Genomic DNA, 16,482 nt, shown 5'->3' with positions numbered 1-16,482 from the left:
CTCCAAACACGGAGCTCCCACATCATGTTCAGCTTGGCCGTCAGTTGCAAAACCCTGTTTCTGATTCCTTTAAAGGGAGAAGATGGTGACCCAGGAATTCCAGGAGACAAAGGCGCCAAAGGAACCAGAGGGCAAAGGGTGATGCTTTTAAACATTCATGGATGGTTTTGAGTTGTAAAGATGAAGGATACCCATCATTATGATGGTTCTTCCTTTCTTGTGTGCACTGCAGACAGGTTTTAAAATCTTATTAGGAAAAGTCTGGTGGGATATCTGTGTGTAGATCCCAGTTATTATTTTGGACATTCCTTTATCTTTAAGTTGGATGAATTGCTCACCCAGGTCCAGAGTTGGAAATGGGTTTTCACTCGTGGATCTTCAGGAACATGCAAACAACTGTGTACCGGAGGATCGCTTCCAGCACTATGTGGTGCATATGTGGCGCTTTTTGCTCTACATGTGATAACCAACTGAGAATCAGAGATGATGGCCCTGGTCACCTCACTGCGGTGGGGCGGGGAATTGTGTTAGAACTGATTTTAGGTGGACCCTTCTCCTCTTCACAGAGCGGGTGACCAGCAATGTAAGAACAGAGACTGAGGGATTTGTTCAAGGGGTTTGTGGCTGCAAGGGGCTATCTCAGGATATCGGTCATCATCTTCAGCTAGATTCAAGTATCTTAAGTTAGAATCAGTGGCCTCAGTTTGCAACTGATTAATATCTACCTGGGGCTTTTCTCCATGAGGCATTTATTGCATGCTCATCATTCCCTACTCACAGTTGTTTACAGGTTCTTTAGACAATGTCGTGACTCTCCATTTTTGCTACTGTGTCTAACCAGCACTTTCGGCGAGTTTTTGTAGAGCAGGGAATATGAAAGTTGAAGAAAGTGCAATTTCCTCTTGTGTATTTGTGCTATTCTGGTCTACCACAGTGTCAACTAGAGGTTATGTAGTGGAAAAACAGGAAAGGAAATGTTCCTCATGTAGTGCTTCAATCTCAATTCTGCAATGAAACTGAAAGCAGATACAGCAGATTAACAGCCTCGCTGGTGTCTGAACCAACTGAATCTTTTGAATTTTAATTAGCTCTTTGCCTTTTTTTAAGGCCAGTGGTGGAATGCCGGGGGAAATGGGTGATCGAGGACACCGAGGACCACCTGGAAGAATGGTAATGCGATTTAAAAAGAAGTGCATATTAACCTTGAGCTTTGAAGCTGAACGTAGTTGAAAATACATTAACAAATTATGTTTTACCGGTCAGGCATTTTTTAAAAAATCTGGTCATCAGTTTCATCAAGGTCACAATCTGGATGTAACTAAGTCTTGAATTCAAATGACTTTTTCCTCTTCAAGAGGATCACAGGCATACTGTGACTGCATACAGAACAAAATTACTCCAAAGTGAATTTTATCATCTGGGTTGCTTCATTATCTGCATTATTCTACCTAAGCGAGAAGGAGAATTGTACTGCATGTCATTGTGGATATGTGGAAGAATATGTTGCAATGTGGTTACCTGTATTCTCCCTCTGTGAAGCAATATGACAGAAGGAGGTGCCAGGAAGGAAGGGAACATTGCGAACTATCACACTAGAAAATCATCATTATTTTGAGAATATATAAACTTGATTTCTTTCTCTCTGCCCGTCCCCTGCACATACATTAAAAAATTCATATGGTTATTTGATTTTCTAAATATGTACTTAACTTTTTTCAGGGTCAAAAAGGACAAAAAGGCTTAGTAGCTATGACGGTATGTGTTCAACTACTCTCTCACTGCTGAATACAATACAAACTATACATGAGGTAAATTCTCAACTAGTAAATACTAGTTGGTTATCCACAAACACAGTTCACAGAGAAAAATCAAATCTAATGAAAAGTTTAACTTAACTAACTGCATTTATTGAACCATTCAAAGTGTTTCATCTTTTGTCTTTACAAAACTTCCTTAAATACAGTGTTCTTGGTGTAAACTCCAGGGTGGCCACTGTAACGTCCTTGTTCTGGTCCATCAACAACTTGAATCCTGAGGTTTGCCAATGAATGCACATGACTCATGGCTAGGGATGGCAGAGAATTCTGCCACGGACTCCAATGAGGCCAGATTCTAAAGAATCCGGCCCCCCCGGAATCCGTGGCAGAATGGAACACTTCGCCTCCGCCTCCCTGCGGAATCCTCTTCGGCTGGATCCTCCAGCTCTGGATTGCCAGCGATATGGCTGCCATGCCATATCGCTGGCTGAAAGGGACTGTCTGCAGATGCAAATGGCATCCTGGACACCATTAGGGTCCACAGTCAGTCAAGTCCCCTTCAGCCAGCAATACGGCATGGCGGCCATATCGCTGGCGCTTTGGACCTGGCTGGCGGCTCCGCGGAATTGCCGTGGAGTGGAGCTGGCCGAAGAGGATTCCAGTGGGGAGGGGAACGGATTGCCTCCCCCCTGCAGGCGGATTCCCCACAGACCGGCAGGTAGGGAATCCACCCATCCCTACTCATGGCAACATAAATCCCTCCATGATTTGTTTACAGGCCATATGTTATTGGCATATCATTGTACTTTATCCTGCACCTCTGTTTACAAATGTGTAGAGAGACTTTTTTGTGTTCAGATTTCATTTTGCTCCAGTTTGCAATTAATTATGTTTGCTTACTTATACTTGACTTTTTTATATTTAAAATAAAACATTGTAGTACATTGTAATAGAAAATAGCCTAATTCTTTTTTTAAGCTTTATGGACATAAATAAACTTCTGACTTTGAATTATAGTAAAAATTACTGTTATTTGTGGAATCTGCATATCAAGACCTTTCCAATGAAATGTGTTTCATGAGAAACAGTCAACGGGAGGGCAGTCAAAAAGGGATGACCAACTAACTCCCGACTTTGAATTATATATATAAGATCAATAGTAAATATAAATGGAGTAGAGTTCTTAGTCTCTTCTTTTCAAAATCTCTCCTTGCTATAGCAAAGGGCAACAAATAATCAATGAAGCAGGCATAATATGGGAAAGTTGGAGAGTATAAGCTGAAACTTCAAAACCTTGTGTCGTTCCAGCAGATGACAGCAGTGAAAAAATGGCTGTTGCTTTTTAAAATGGGAGCTGTATCAGGCTGCTATTAATGGGCAGAAAATCCCATTAAGCAATAGGACTTACTTCTGAGGAAGCATGCATAGGATTGTGCTATTAATTGCCTTTTTTTTCTTATCTACAGCCTTGTGAACTTGTTAATCTTACAAGAGGAAACTGTCGTAAGTAATGAGTGACCTTTTCTTAGTACTAAAGGCAGGTTTAAGAGACTAGCATATGGCCTTGAAAAGCTAATAATTTTAATTTAGCATAGGTTGACTGCAGTAAACTTATTTAATCCTCAACCCTGAGTACCTTATTAAGGAGTAAGCCCCCTACTTTTCAAAGGGGCTTACTTTCTGGAGATGTGCTTAGAGGTATAAAGGGAGGGCAACTGTAACACAGCACTGGAATAAGTGTTGATTTGTCTTTGACATAACCAGAAAGTTTAAAACTATACATATATAAGTTAGTTCATCTGCTATTTCTGCATAGAAACTTCTTCAATGTAGATAAAAAGATAGAGTATAAAATCTTTACAGATATACACTTTTCACATTTTGGAGTATCTAAATTGGCTTTTCAAGTTAAGTATCATTCCCATAATTTTTGTGCTACGACCAGTTCCAAACCAGTCATGTTCTCCTGAAATCTTCAATATGCAAATTTTGTTTTTCCCATCCTTAACTCTTCACAATTGCCATATGAGGTAGATTAGATTATTTTATAAGTGAGTATGAACTAGGGGTGGGCAATGTGTGCCCCTTGAAATGTTTTGGCCTATAGTTCCCATTAGCTCTAGCCAGGATAGCTAGTGGTGAGGGATCATGGGAACTGTAGGCCAAAACATCTGGCAGGCCACAAGTTGCCCACCCTTGATCTAAACAATAGCAAATTTTGCAAGCCCATTCAGTGATTTCTTGGTTAAAATGTGTACCCAGAACTCTTTGGCCTAAATTAGACATGCTACCCATGTGACTTCCCTCTTGGTTTTGGATAAAGCATAGTCAGTGGAGGCTGGTGGCTCCGATGTCAGTTGGGCAGTGAATACGCTCTGGGTTTCAGTCAGAACTCTAAAGGAGCTATCCAAGGCGCAGGAGCCTCCACTGAGCATAGTGTCAGTAACAGACAGAGTGAACTTTTTATTGGATGTCGAAACTGAAATTAAAACATTTTCTTTTATCCCATCTAGCTTGCTGTGTAGGTAAGTACCTTTCAACAGATTCTGGTTCAGAGGTCAGAAAAAGCTTATCTTATCTAAATTGTGGAAGTCCTCTTACCCTTTTTTCCCCTTATTGCAAGGTATGAGCAAGTGTCCGGTATATCCGACAGAAGTGGCATTTGCTCTCGATATGTCTGGAGATGTTACCCAAGCATCATTTGAAAGGATGAAAGACATGATGGTGTCTTTGCTGAAGGGGATGAAGATTAGCAGAAGCAACTGTCCAACTGGCGCTCGGGTGTCGGTTCTTTCCTACAACACACACACAAAGTACCTCATCCGGTTCTCCGACTTCAAGAGGGACAACCTCCTTATGGAGGCGGTTCAGAGAATCCCATTGGAGAAGTCTTCAGGCAGGCGGAATATTGGAAGGGCCATGAGGTTCATTGCCAGGAATGTCTTTAAGCGTTATCGTCAAGGTGCCCTCGTGAGGAAAGTCGCAATATTCTTCACCGCTGGCCCATCGCAGGATGCAGCTTCCATCAATACCGCCGTGTTGGAGTTCAGCGCTCTAGATATCACCCCTGTGGTCATTGCCCTGAGTGAGGTGCCTAATGTAAGGGAGGCCTTTTCGGTAAGCAGGATGTCATCAGAAGGGAGCTGCCATTAGGCAGATAATGGCATAGGCCAAGGCACTCTGAGCTAGTGGGACTTGCTTGATAAATATGCTCCGATCCTTTGCTTCCTTCTTCAATTCTCAGTCACTGGCCATGCTGGCCGGGAATTATGGGAGTTGCAGTTCAAAACATCTGGAGGGCACTAGGTTGCGGAAGGCTGTTCTATGGCCTTGTTCTCACAGATGGGGTGAAGAACTTGTTTCTGGTCAGTAAAACCCTGGCTCATAGTGAACTAGACTGTCGGAGAGAAGGCTAGGCTCAGGCCCCATCTCCAAGGTCAGCGTGGTCAGGCACTTGCCAACAGACACAGGGCTGAGAAGGACCCATCGCTAACGTTGCCACGCACGCTGCCATCAGAGCCCTGCCTGTCGCTGCTGTTACCATCTGTCACTTCCTCCCCCCAGACATGTTTACCCAGTGCATGTTGGCTGTGCCATGAAGGGAGGCAGTTTAGCCACTACTTGGCTCAGTTCAGCGAGTGGCCACCATCTTAGATCCCCCAAAATGCAATGCCTGATGTCATCAGGCATTGAATTTGGGGGAATCTAAGATGGTGGCTGCCTGCCATGGAATGGAGCTGAGTAGTGTCTTGACTTCCTGCCATCGCATCACTGCATGCCAAGTAAACACATTGTGGGGAGGTTTGAGGTGAGTGACTGGTGGCAGCAAGCAGCAACAGGGCCAGCCAGGGGCTCTGATGGAGATGGCAGGGTGGCAGCAGTGCTGGACAGATGCCCACTAAAGTCTGATGCCAGCCCTGGCTATCCTAGTACATGTTCCCTTTATATCTAGTTTTCTATGTGCAGGGATTTTTTTGTTCAGTCACGTGGGTATCAGCGCAGTCTTCATGTATCCCAGAAACAGTTTTACTTCCTCATCTGCTGTTTGTTAGAACTATGCCCCAGTCACATTAAATGCAAGGGAGTCTGCCAGGGTATGAAAATACTAGGTTTTATAAGAACATGGAACAGAATGAATTTGTAATTATTTCACCTCAGATGCTCAAACTTGGACTCTTCAGCTAAAAAGATGGGACAATATAATTCAGTGCTTCCCACTGACTATTTATCACACATCACAACGTTACATAACTGGAAATGACAGCTACTTCTTGATTAAAGTTAAAGCTTTCTAGGATGATTTTTCAGAAATCTCTAATAGACTTCCACTGAATTTGTTTCCTCAAATTCTCCCTTGCCATTTTTGGTGGCAAATATTCTTCAGACGTGTCAGTTCTCAGAAAATATTTTATGCTGGACATCAGAAGTCAGCGCCCAATAATTTTGTAGTGGCCATGAACACTGGACAACATCAGACACATAACAGTGAACATTTAACAATATCTAACAGCTGACTTGCAACAGTATTTAGTTAATATTGCCCTAATTGCATTTATTCATTTATCCAAATACCACCTTGTTTGGGTGATGGAAAAGAGACAGGCAAGCTTCAAATTTTAACCGGAATGTCAAATTTTGGGGTCAGATTCCAATGACAAAATCCAAACTGTGAATGTCAAATATCAGTTTTTTTTGTTTCAGCTCCAGCCTCTGTGCCACGTGCTCCTGAAGAAACATGTAGTAACAATTTGTGCCTTACAGAGTTTTCCTGGAAAAATGTAGAGCAGGGATGGGGCCCTCCAAATGTTGTTGGACTACAACTCCCATCATGCTGGACTGTTAGGCATACTGACTGTGGCTGTTTGCACTTAGGGTCCAGTAACATCTGGAGGGCTACAGTTTCCCCTCCCCTGATGTACAGCAACTCCCTAGAGTGGGCCAAGCAGCTGTTTTGTGTTTCATAAGGAGAATGCGCATCCAGTCATCACAGCATTAGCTAAGCAGCAGCAAGATGTTTGGACAACAGTTTGTTAACTTTGGTTTGTGATGTGCCAAAGTTCACATGCTGATTTCAAATGGATATGGGAGTGAATGGTAATTGCAGGGCTTAATTCCTTGCCAATTGGCCATTTTTGTTTTGCACTAGAAAGAAATGCACTGAAGCAAAATCTGACCTCTGTGTGCAGTATGAATGGATCCATCCAGCATAGATAATCTCTCTGGAAACATTGTACAAAGTACATTCCCAGTATCTCTAAATCATCATCAATTTCATCCTCAAAATGTGTTGTGCCATGAAGTATCTGATTTGGCTTTCTCTTATCTCTAACTACACAGCACTGTTTGTACTGTATATAGAAACACACTAAAATGAAGGGGATAATTAAAAGTTAGCCCCTGTGAACATTGAAGCTCGCAGAATATAACAACCTTTCTACCAGGACCATCTATTTCTTTTAATTACTGTAACATGCATTCTTGAGAGTGAAAGCACATGCTAGCCTTCAACTCCAGCAGAATAATGACTTTTACAGAGTCCCAAATTTTACTCAGATGTACGGCCAACTTTTTAATCCTCTTCTCAGGTTCACAAGTTGTAAACTCAAGAAAGAGCAGTAAAGGAAATAATCATTCAGATGCATGTGAACTTGCTATGAATAGAAAAGCTATTAAAATTTTTCCAGCAACTCTGAAAGGAGAACAATTGTCGGGCCTAACTGAAAGACAAGTTATTTGCTTTGAAGTCTTTCTCTTAGAATCTGTTAATCTAAACAATACACAGTGTGTCCTTAATTTACCTTTAAATCATGATCCCTGTAACTAAGGTTTTTCTTACTCCCCTAAAGCAGTAGGAAAACCTGCCCCACCCCTTAAAAAGTATGCAAACCACAGAGCATCATGGTGAAAATATAGGGTTGGATCCAGCTTAAGTTAGTCACACTTGCAGTGCAATCATAACCTCCTGATGGCTGGGGCATGCTGGGAGTTGTAGCCCAACACATATGGAAGACACCAAGTTGGGGAAGTAGGAGATGGCAGGGCTGGCCCTCCACCAGTGGAGAGGAGCTCTGCCTGCCGGTGGCTGTGCCATCATGGAGACCGCCACTCCACCCACTAAGAGATTGATGGATAGGAAGCTACCACTGGTGGGACTCCTGGGATTCCAGAAGGCCCTGAAACAGAGTGTTCTGGGGGCTGCGCAAGGCCAATTTTTATGTATGTATGTATGTGTGTGTGTGTGTGTATGTATGTATGTATGTTGTTGTTGTTCAGTCGTTCAGTCGTGTCCGACTCTTCGTGACCCCATGGACCATAGCACGCCAGGCCTTCCTGTCCTGCGCTCTCTCCCGGAGCGTGCTCAAGTTCATATTCATTGCATCCGTGATGCTGTCTAGCCATCTCATCCTCTGCCGTCCCCTTCTCCTTTTGCCTTCAGTCTTTCCCAGCATCAGGGTCTTTTCCAGGGAGTTTTCTCTTCGCATTAGGTGGCCAAAATATTGGAGCTTCAGCTTCATTATCTGTCCTTCCAATGAGCACTCAGGGTTGATTTCCTTTAGGATGGACTGATTTGACCTCCTTGCAGTCCAGGGGACTCGTAAGAGTCTTCTCCAGCACCACAGTTCGAAAGCATCAATTCTTCGCCGCTCAGCCTTCCTTATAGTCCAGCTCTCACAGCCATACATTACTACTGGGAAAACCATAGCTTTGATTAGACGGACCTTTGTCGGCAAGGTGATGTCTCTGCTTCTTACTATGCTGTCTAGGTTGGCCATAGCTTTCCTCCCAAGGAGCAAGCGTCTTTTAATTTCATGGCTACAGTCACCGTCTGCGGTGATCTTGGAGCCCAAGAAAGTAAAATCTGTCACTGCTTCCATTTCTTCCCCTTCTATATGCCAGGAAGTGATGGGGCCAGATGCCATGATCTTCGTTTTTTTAATGTTGAGTTTCAAACCAGCTTCTGCACTCTCCTCTTTCACCCTCAACAAGAGGCTCTTGAGATCCTCTTCGCTTTCTGCCATTAGGGTGGTATCGTCTGCATATCGGAGGTTGTTGATAATTCTCCCAGCAATCTTAATTCCGACCTCTGATTCATCCAACCCGGCATTTCTCATGATGTACTCTGCATATAAGTTAAATAAGCAGGGTGACAATATGCAGCCTTGTCGTACTCCTTTCCCAATTTTGAACCAATCGGTTGTTCCATGTCTGGTTCTTACTGTTGCTTCTTGACCCTCGTACAGGTTTCTCAGGAGACAGGTAAGGTGGTCTGGTACTCCCATCTCTTTCAGAATTTGCCACAATTTGTTGTGATCCACACAATCAAAGGCTTTAGCGTAGTCAATGAAGCAGAAATAGACGTTTTTCTGGAATTCTCTTGCTTTCTCCATGATGCAGCGAATGTTGGCGATTTGATCTCTAGTTCCTCTGCCTCTTCTAAACCCAGCTTGTACTTCTGGTAGTTCTCGGTTCGCATACTGCTGAAGCCTAGCTTGTAGGATTTTGAGCATCACCTTGCTGGCATGTGAAATGAGCGCAATTGTGCGGTAGTTTGAACGCTCTTTGGCGTTGCCCTTCTTTGGAATTGGAATGTAAACTGACCTTTTCCAGTCTTGTGGCCACTGTTGAGTGTTCCAGATTTGTTGGCATATTGAATGCAGCACTTTAACAGCATCATCTTTTAGGATTTTAAATAGCTCGGCTGGAATACTGTCATCTCCGCTAGCTTTGTTGTTACTAATGCTTCCTAAGGCCCACTTGACTTCACTCTCTAGGATGTCCGGCTCAAGTTCAGTGACCGCACTATCATGGCTATCAGGGACATTCAGATCTTTCCTGTATAGTTCTTCTGTGTATTCTTGCCACCTCTTCTTAATCTCATCTGCTTCTGTTAGGTCCCTGCCTTCTTTGTCCTTTATCATGCCCGTCTTTGCACAAAATGTTCCCTTGAGATCTCCAATTTTCTTGAAGAGATCTCTAGTCTTTCCCATTCTGTTGTTTTCCTCGATTTCTTTGCATTGTTCATTTAAGAAGGCCTTCTTGTCCCTCCTTGCTATTCTCTGGAACTCTGCATTCAGTTGGGTATATCTTCCCCTTTCTCCCTTGCTTTTCGCTTCCCTTCTTTTGTGAGCTACTTGTAAAGCCTCATCAGACAGCCACTTGGCTTTCTTGCATTTCTTTTTCTTTGGGATGGATTTCGTTGCTGCCTCCTGAACAATGTTACGGACCTCCGTCCATAGTTCCTCAGGCACTCTGTCTATCAGGTCTAATCCCTGAAATCTCTTCCTCACCTCCACTGTATATTCATAAGGGATATGATTTAGGTCATACCTGAACGGTTTAGTGGTTTTCCCGACGTTCTTCAATTTAAGCCGAAATTTTGCTAGAAGCAGCTCATGATCTGAGCCACAGTCAGCTCCAGGTCTTGTTTTTACTGACTGTATGGAGCTTCTCCATCTTTGGCTGCAAAGGACATAATCCATCTGATTTCGATATTGACCATCTGGTGACGTCCATGTGTAGAGTCGCCTCTTGTGCTGTTGGAAAAGAGTGTTTGCTATGATCAGCGTGTTCTCTTGGCAAAACTCTATTAGCTTTTGTCCTGCTTCATTTTGTACACCAAGGCCATGCCTGCCTGTTATCCCGGTGATTTCTTGACTTCCTACTTTAGCATTCCAATCCCCTATGATGAAGAGGACATCTTTTTTGGGTGTTAGTTCTAGAAGGTGTTGTAGGTCTTCATAGAACCGATCAACCTCCGCTTCTTCGGCCTCAGTGGTTGGGGCATAGACTTGAATTACTGTGATGTTGAATGGTTTGCCTTGGATTCGTACTGAGATCATTCTATCATTTTTAAGATTGTACCCCAGTACTGCTTTTCCCACCCTTTTGTTGACTATGAGTGCTACTCCATTTCTTCTAAGGGATTCTTGCCCACAATAGTAGATATGATGGTCACCTGAATTAAATTCGCCCATGCCTGTCCATTTTAGTTCGCTGATTCCCAAGATGTCGATGTTCAATCTTGCCATCTCATGTTTGACCACCTCCAGCTTACCTTGATTCATTGATCTGACATTCCAGGTTCCTAAACAATATTGTTCTTTACAGCATCGGATTTTCTTTTCACCACCAGACACATCCACAGCTGAGTGTCCTTTCGGCTTTGGCCCAGCCGCTTCACTCTTTCTGGCGCTACTTGGAAATACCCTCTGCTCTTCCCCAGTAGCATATATGTATGTATGTGTTTATTTATATCCCACCTTTCTTCCATCATGGAACTCAAGGTAGCTACATGTGGTTCCCAGGAAGTCTCCCCTCCAAGCACTGACCAGACCCAGACCTGCTTAGCTTCAGCAAGGTGGCTGCCTCATGTGCCTTCAGACCATGCTTTGGACATAGCTTTGGATTCACTGGATCTGAAGCCATTCCATTCCCCCAAGAAGGGCCTGTCCACTATGACAGACTGAAGTTGGCATAGCTAATTCAGGGAGATGGGGGGAGGGGATTTAAAATTCAGTGATCTGCTGGGCTGAAAAGCCCAGCAAAACTGCCCCCGCTTTCCACCCTAGCCGTTGCAAACTTGCTGGGCTTGAGATGCAGTGGGAGATCTGCCTCTCAGCATGCTTTTCTACACAAGGCATTTATTGTGCGCTCGTCATTCTCTGCTCGCTGTTGTTTACAGGTTCTTAGACTATGTCATGACCCTCCAGTTTAGCTTCTGTGTCTAACCAGCACTTTCAGTGAGTTTTTTTTAGAGTAGGGAAAATGTGGCATTTAATTGTGAACGCGAAAGAAAGTGCAATGTCCTCTTTTGCATTTGTGCTAGTCTGCTATACCACAGTGCTGCCTAGAGGTTATGTAGCAGAAAAGCAGGAAAGGAAACACTCTGTAGTGCTCAGATCTTACTTCTGTGCTGAAACTGGAAGTAGATATAGCGAATTAACAGCCTATTAACAGCCTTGTGTAGAAAAGCTCTCTTCTTGCCGGCCCTGTTTAGGATTGCTCTCTAAGTTCCCATTGAAATCAATGGGACTTAGGTTAGCCAGGACTAACATTGGATTTCAGTAGGACCTAAGCGCAACTGTCTTAGTCTGGACTGAACCCATTGTTTTGTATTCTAACTTCCCAGAAGAGGAAGTTATGGGGCAAATTCCTTGTCCTATGAGGAGGGAGTACTAAAGACTTCTGTTCCTTTTTTAAATAAGCTGCTTCTTTACGATCATACAGGATGAAGCAGATGCACACAGATGCTACTAACCCCAGGGAACACCTGTTCAGTTTCCCCATATCCTAAAATCCTAAAAACTGTTTCTGAGAGCCAGAAATCATATAATCGAAATCCCTTAGGAGCTTTCCCCAACAAGCTCCAGAACCAGACAGGCCTTTTTTGCTGTCTACATTTTAAACTGCAAACAATGGTTTCTTTCTGCGGTCTGTTCCTGGGCAGACTGGCTACAAGACAAATTCTAGTGTCTTGGAATAACCATGACCTATCAAAAGGCATGAACGAGAGCCCCTGGTTAGAGGTGCATAAACAGAGCCCGCTACCTTGTCTGATCAAGGAGCATGTTAATAAAAATATGCTTGAATATGATTTAGCCAAAGCTATGTATGTCTTTACTCTCCTATTGACATTAAAGGCCTGGATTTTTCCCTTTATTGGGTGCTTACACATGGAGGCCTCCTAGCACTATCAGAAGGCATTGTGCAGTTATTCTGTCTTTTTTGTCTTAGGAAGCAATCCTATGGCTGCTAGTCAGTGGCGTTCCGGGTCAGGAGGGCAGAAATGCTGGTACGACACATCCTATGTGTCATTCGGCAGCCTCCTCCCCCGCTCTGCTGTCCCGTGGCTAGACAGCCGCAATTGGCTGTCTAGCCGAAAATGCAGGGCAGGAGAAGCACGGAGGGAACAATCTCCTCCGTGCTTCTCCTGCCCTGCATTGGATAGGTGGTCACCTCTGAGTTTGGAGGTGGCCCCCTATCTGCATAGGATTGTACCCTTAACGGATTTTCTGCAATAAGAAAAAGAATGGCAGAAGCAGTGCAAAAACATGGGAGGATGGCAAGTGGATGACAATGATGTTGGGATCCCCTGTAAAATCCATGAATAAGGCAGGGCAATTGCACATTAGAAGTATCCATTTACAGATTTTCAAGATGAGAAGGAAGGGTAGAGAAAATGCAGTTAGCATTGGCAAAACACTGCACATTTTTGATCCTGAAATGTGGCATAAACAGAACCACAAAGAATCAATAACTTGATTACTAGGTTGCACTCTAGTAGAAAAAAATCCTGCCTGTTTGAGCTTTTGTTTTTATTCTGGCTTTTTAATTCTCTCTAGTTTTAAATTTTATGGGATTTAAAATGGTTGTAAGCCACTTTGGGTTGCAAAGATGGTGTATAAATGTTTGTATAACTAATAAAAATACAGTGTTCACATTTCAGAGGATATTACATTTTTAGTACATTTCCTCCTGTTTAACCTAAACTTGCCTTTCATTTAATTAGGCAGATGATACTCGTCAATTTCAGCTATTTGTTTGGGAATCTAAGGAGGATGAAAACTTGGATAGCATCTCCCATTGCTCACTCTGTTATGGTAAGCCCATTCATTTCATTCTTAAATTGGTCATATATAGAGTGATTTTACACACCCTCACGTACACACACACAACCATTTTCACTCACTCACACACATGACTTATTTCTGGGTAGACATAGGTAGGATTGCTCTGTAATTGACTGAACATTGCACCCCTTTTTTTTGGACATCTAGTGAAAATGCATCTGTTTTTTATAAGCTATTTGGCTGATTTTCATTTATGTTGTAATCTTATGATTTGTTAGGATTTTTACTGTTTTTGTATTTTTGTGTGTTTTTAAAAATTGTTTAAAAATTTTGTGATGTCTATTTAGATTTTTACCTTGTGAGCCACCTTAGAGGGCCTCACTCAGAATGAGATACAGGGATGTACACATCCTAACGCTGTTAATATAAGCAGAGCCCCTATCTCTGAGTGTAGCCCTAAAAACCTTAAATAATAATGATTAATCTTAAATACAATATCTATTAAGTAACAAAACTATAACTTAGGCTTTAGTCCTATACCCATTTACCTGGGAGTAACTCCCATTGTCCTCAGTGGGCTTAGGTCTGAGTAGACACACATAGGATTGCACTGCTAATTAGTTTAAACAATTAAGCTACGTAGAGAGCTATCCTAAGAGCATCCTACAGACCATAGGGTATCATGGATTTCCCTCCTGAGGCTATAGACACAGCTACGACCTCAGGAGGGGAAATTTGTGAGGGGATTTTCCACACACACACCAGCTGTCTTGGAAAGCACTGCAGCAGCTTCTCTTCTGAGGATGCAACATCATCCTTGAAAGAGATTGGGAAGGGTTAAAAGGGTGTGTGCCAGTGGCCAGGTTGGGTAGGGAACAGAGAGGACATGGATATGCCATATCCCTCTCCCAGCCCCACTCCCAAGTGAGTGAGTGAGCTGGATGGTCTCAGAGACCCATCTAGCTCTAAGAAACAAAACAGAGGGCATTTCTACACCACCCTAAAGCCCTGCACTTAAAACAGGGCTTTCTGCTTCCATTTTAAATGCAGGATCACCACTGACTCCCTTTACATGCGCTTCCTCCCCTCCACTTCTTCCCATGTCTGAGTCTTTCATTATCCTTCATTGATCTCGCTCCTCTTCTTGCTGCTTTAAGTCTTTTCACAGAAGAAACTGAAGTGGAACACAACAGAGTTATTTGATAGTTCATTATCTGCGATCTATTTAAAAACAGAACAAAGGGCATTTAGTGCAGGAGGGTCACGGCAGGGTCACGGCATCATGTAGAGAGCCTGCAAACTTCCATGAAGGAGCAATCTCAATTGCAGGATAAAAGCTCCATGTGATGAAGCCCAGAGTCATTGGAGGCTGTAAAAGCCTCTGCCATTCCTCCTGCTCTGCCTGGCTTGGGCTAATAGAGCATAGGATAGGTGGAGGATGCTGAGATCAGAGGCCTCTGTCTATATAGTGTCGACCCCTTAAGACTGCACTCTTAACTAGTGTGCTCTCCATTAGCCTGGACATTCTTGGTAGGAAATATATTTATAGACTATAAAGCAGAGGTGGAAAAGAAGGTAGATTGGAATCTACTGGTAGTAGATCTCTAGGTGATTTGCAATAGATCTGCAAAGATTTCTGACTCCAAATTTTTTTAACTGCAGCAAAAAGGTCCCCCCCCACTTCTAAATTAGGCTGCTGAGATGAAGAGAGCTGTGGGGGGTGGCATGGAACCAGGAGTAGATTTTGCACTTGTGAATGGACTGTGAGCTCAGTTCTGGCGCTGAAAACAAATTCCTGGGCTAAGCTTGTCATGCAGTTCTAGGACTGCTTTCCTGAGTTACTCTTTTGCAACTCAAGCTTCTAGTTAAAAACAAAGTCTGCTCACCTATGCTATAAAATATAGTCATCATAAATATCTACTATACAGATGGTTGGGTCTCTTTCACCTGTCCTCTGTCTTAAATACAGATCATTTCAAAATTATTTGTTAGAAACATTTTTAGAAGAGAAGCAAAACAAAACACAAATAATGGGCAACTTCGTCTCTTCAGTCACTCCGTGGCATTAATTGCTCTGTAATGCTTCTTCCACAGATAAGTGTAGCCCAGCTCCGGAATGTGAGGTGACTGCTCCCCTTCCCATTTTAATAAACATGGACATAACTTACATCATGGACAGCTCTCGGAATGTCGGAAGTGAGGAGTTTGAGACAATGAGGGGATTTGTGAGCAACATGTTGGATTATTTTGTCATTGATTCCCTGCCTCTGGAGTCGGATGGAGGGGCGAGGGTTGCATTGGTGCAACAGGCCCCACAAAATTTCACAGTCAACAGAGACTCAAGCCCGGTGTATGAAGAGTTTGACTTGGTTACCTACAACACTAAAAACCTGATGAAAATGCACATCGAAGAATCAATTCGCCAACTGGAAGGTCCATCAGCTGTAGGTCATGCTCTAGAGTGGACCATTAACAATGTATTTTTGGAAGCCCCCAGGCCCAGAAAACACAGGGTTATACTTACCCTACTTGGGAGTAAGACAAGTTCCTGGGACAGGGAGAAACTTAGAAAAATGTCACTAGAAGCCAAATGCCAAGGATTCACCATGTTCACCTTAGCACTTGGCAGAGGAGTGGATGATGCAGAGATGGCAGAACTCTCCAGTTTTCCAGTGGAGCAGCATCTATTGCAGCTGGGAAGGGTTGATAAGCCTGGATTGCCATATGCTCTTCAATTTAGCCGGGCCTTCTTAAATCTTTTAAAACGTAAGTGATATGCAGTTTGGTTTACTTCCTTTTATAGGAATACTGAGTGATTCTGTGCTAGGGCTGTTTGTCTCCCATTCCATGTGGCTACTTGCATCTTATATACACTCACTGAACCAATTTATATGCTGGATCATACACTTACAGCACATACATGTTTACTCATTGGTAAATGGGTCTTGCTCCCAGGTAAGTGGGAGTTACTCCTACATAAGCCCTAAACTGCAATCCTGTACCCAGTTCCCTGGAGTAAACCTCGTTGGACTCAATGGGACTTATTTCTGATTGCACTGTTAATTCAATACACTTTATCATAGCATTTAGCTTTCCTTGGTATAGGTTTTACATTCTTTTAGTATAGAAGACACAAAGCTCTGGCTTTAGGTGTC

General features: G+C 43.1%; 1 protein-coding gene across 1 annotated transcript in view; it reads left to right on the top strand.

Moving 5' to 3' along the window:
• LOC146344779 (collagen alpha-4(VI) chain-like) overlaps positions 1-16,482 on the top strand; it is a 134,385-nt gene that overhangs the window by 104,058 nt on the left and 13,845 nt on the right. The window contains exons 32-39 of the mRNA XM_084858185.1: positions 76-138; positions 1,108-1,170; positions 1,720-1,755; positions 3,224-3,260; positions 4,271-4,282; positions 4,381-4,874; positions 13,267-13,357; positions 15,422-16,093. Coding sequence (XP_084714311.1) covers positions 76-138; positions 1,108-1,170; positions 1,720-1,755; positions 3,224-3,260; positions 4,271-4,282; positions 4,381-4,874; positions 13,267-13,357; positions 15,422-16,093 — 1,468 coding nt within the window. The remainder of the gene's footprint in view (positions 1-75; positions 139-1,107; positions 1,171-1,719; positions 1,756-3,223; positions 3,261-4,270; positions 4,283-4,380; positions 4,875-13,266; positions 13,358-15,421; positions 16,094-16,482) is intronic.

The sequence above is a fragment of the Heloderma suspectum genome, chromosome 5, assembly GCF_057233095.1.
Source record: "Heloderma suspectum isolate Gila_16-S chromosome 5, 16-S_ref, whole genome shotgun sequence".
NCBI lineage: Eukaryota > Metazoa > Chordata > Lepidosauria > Squamata > Helodermatidae > Heloderma > Heloderma suspectum.
This window is presented reverse-complemented; position numbering and strand designations above follow the sequence as displayed.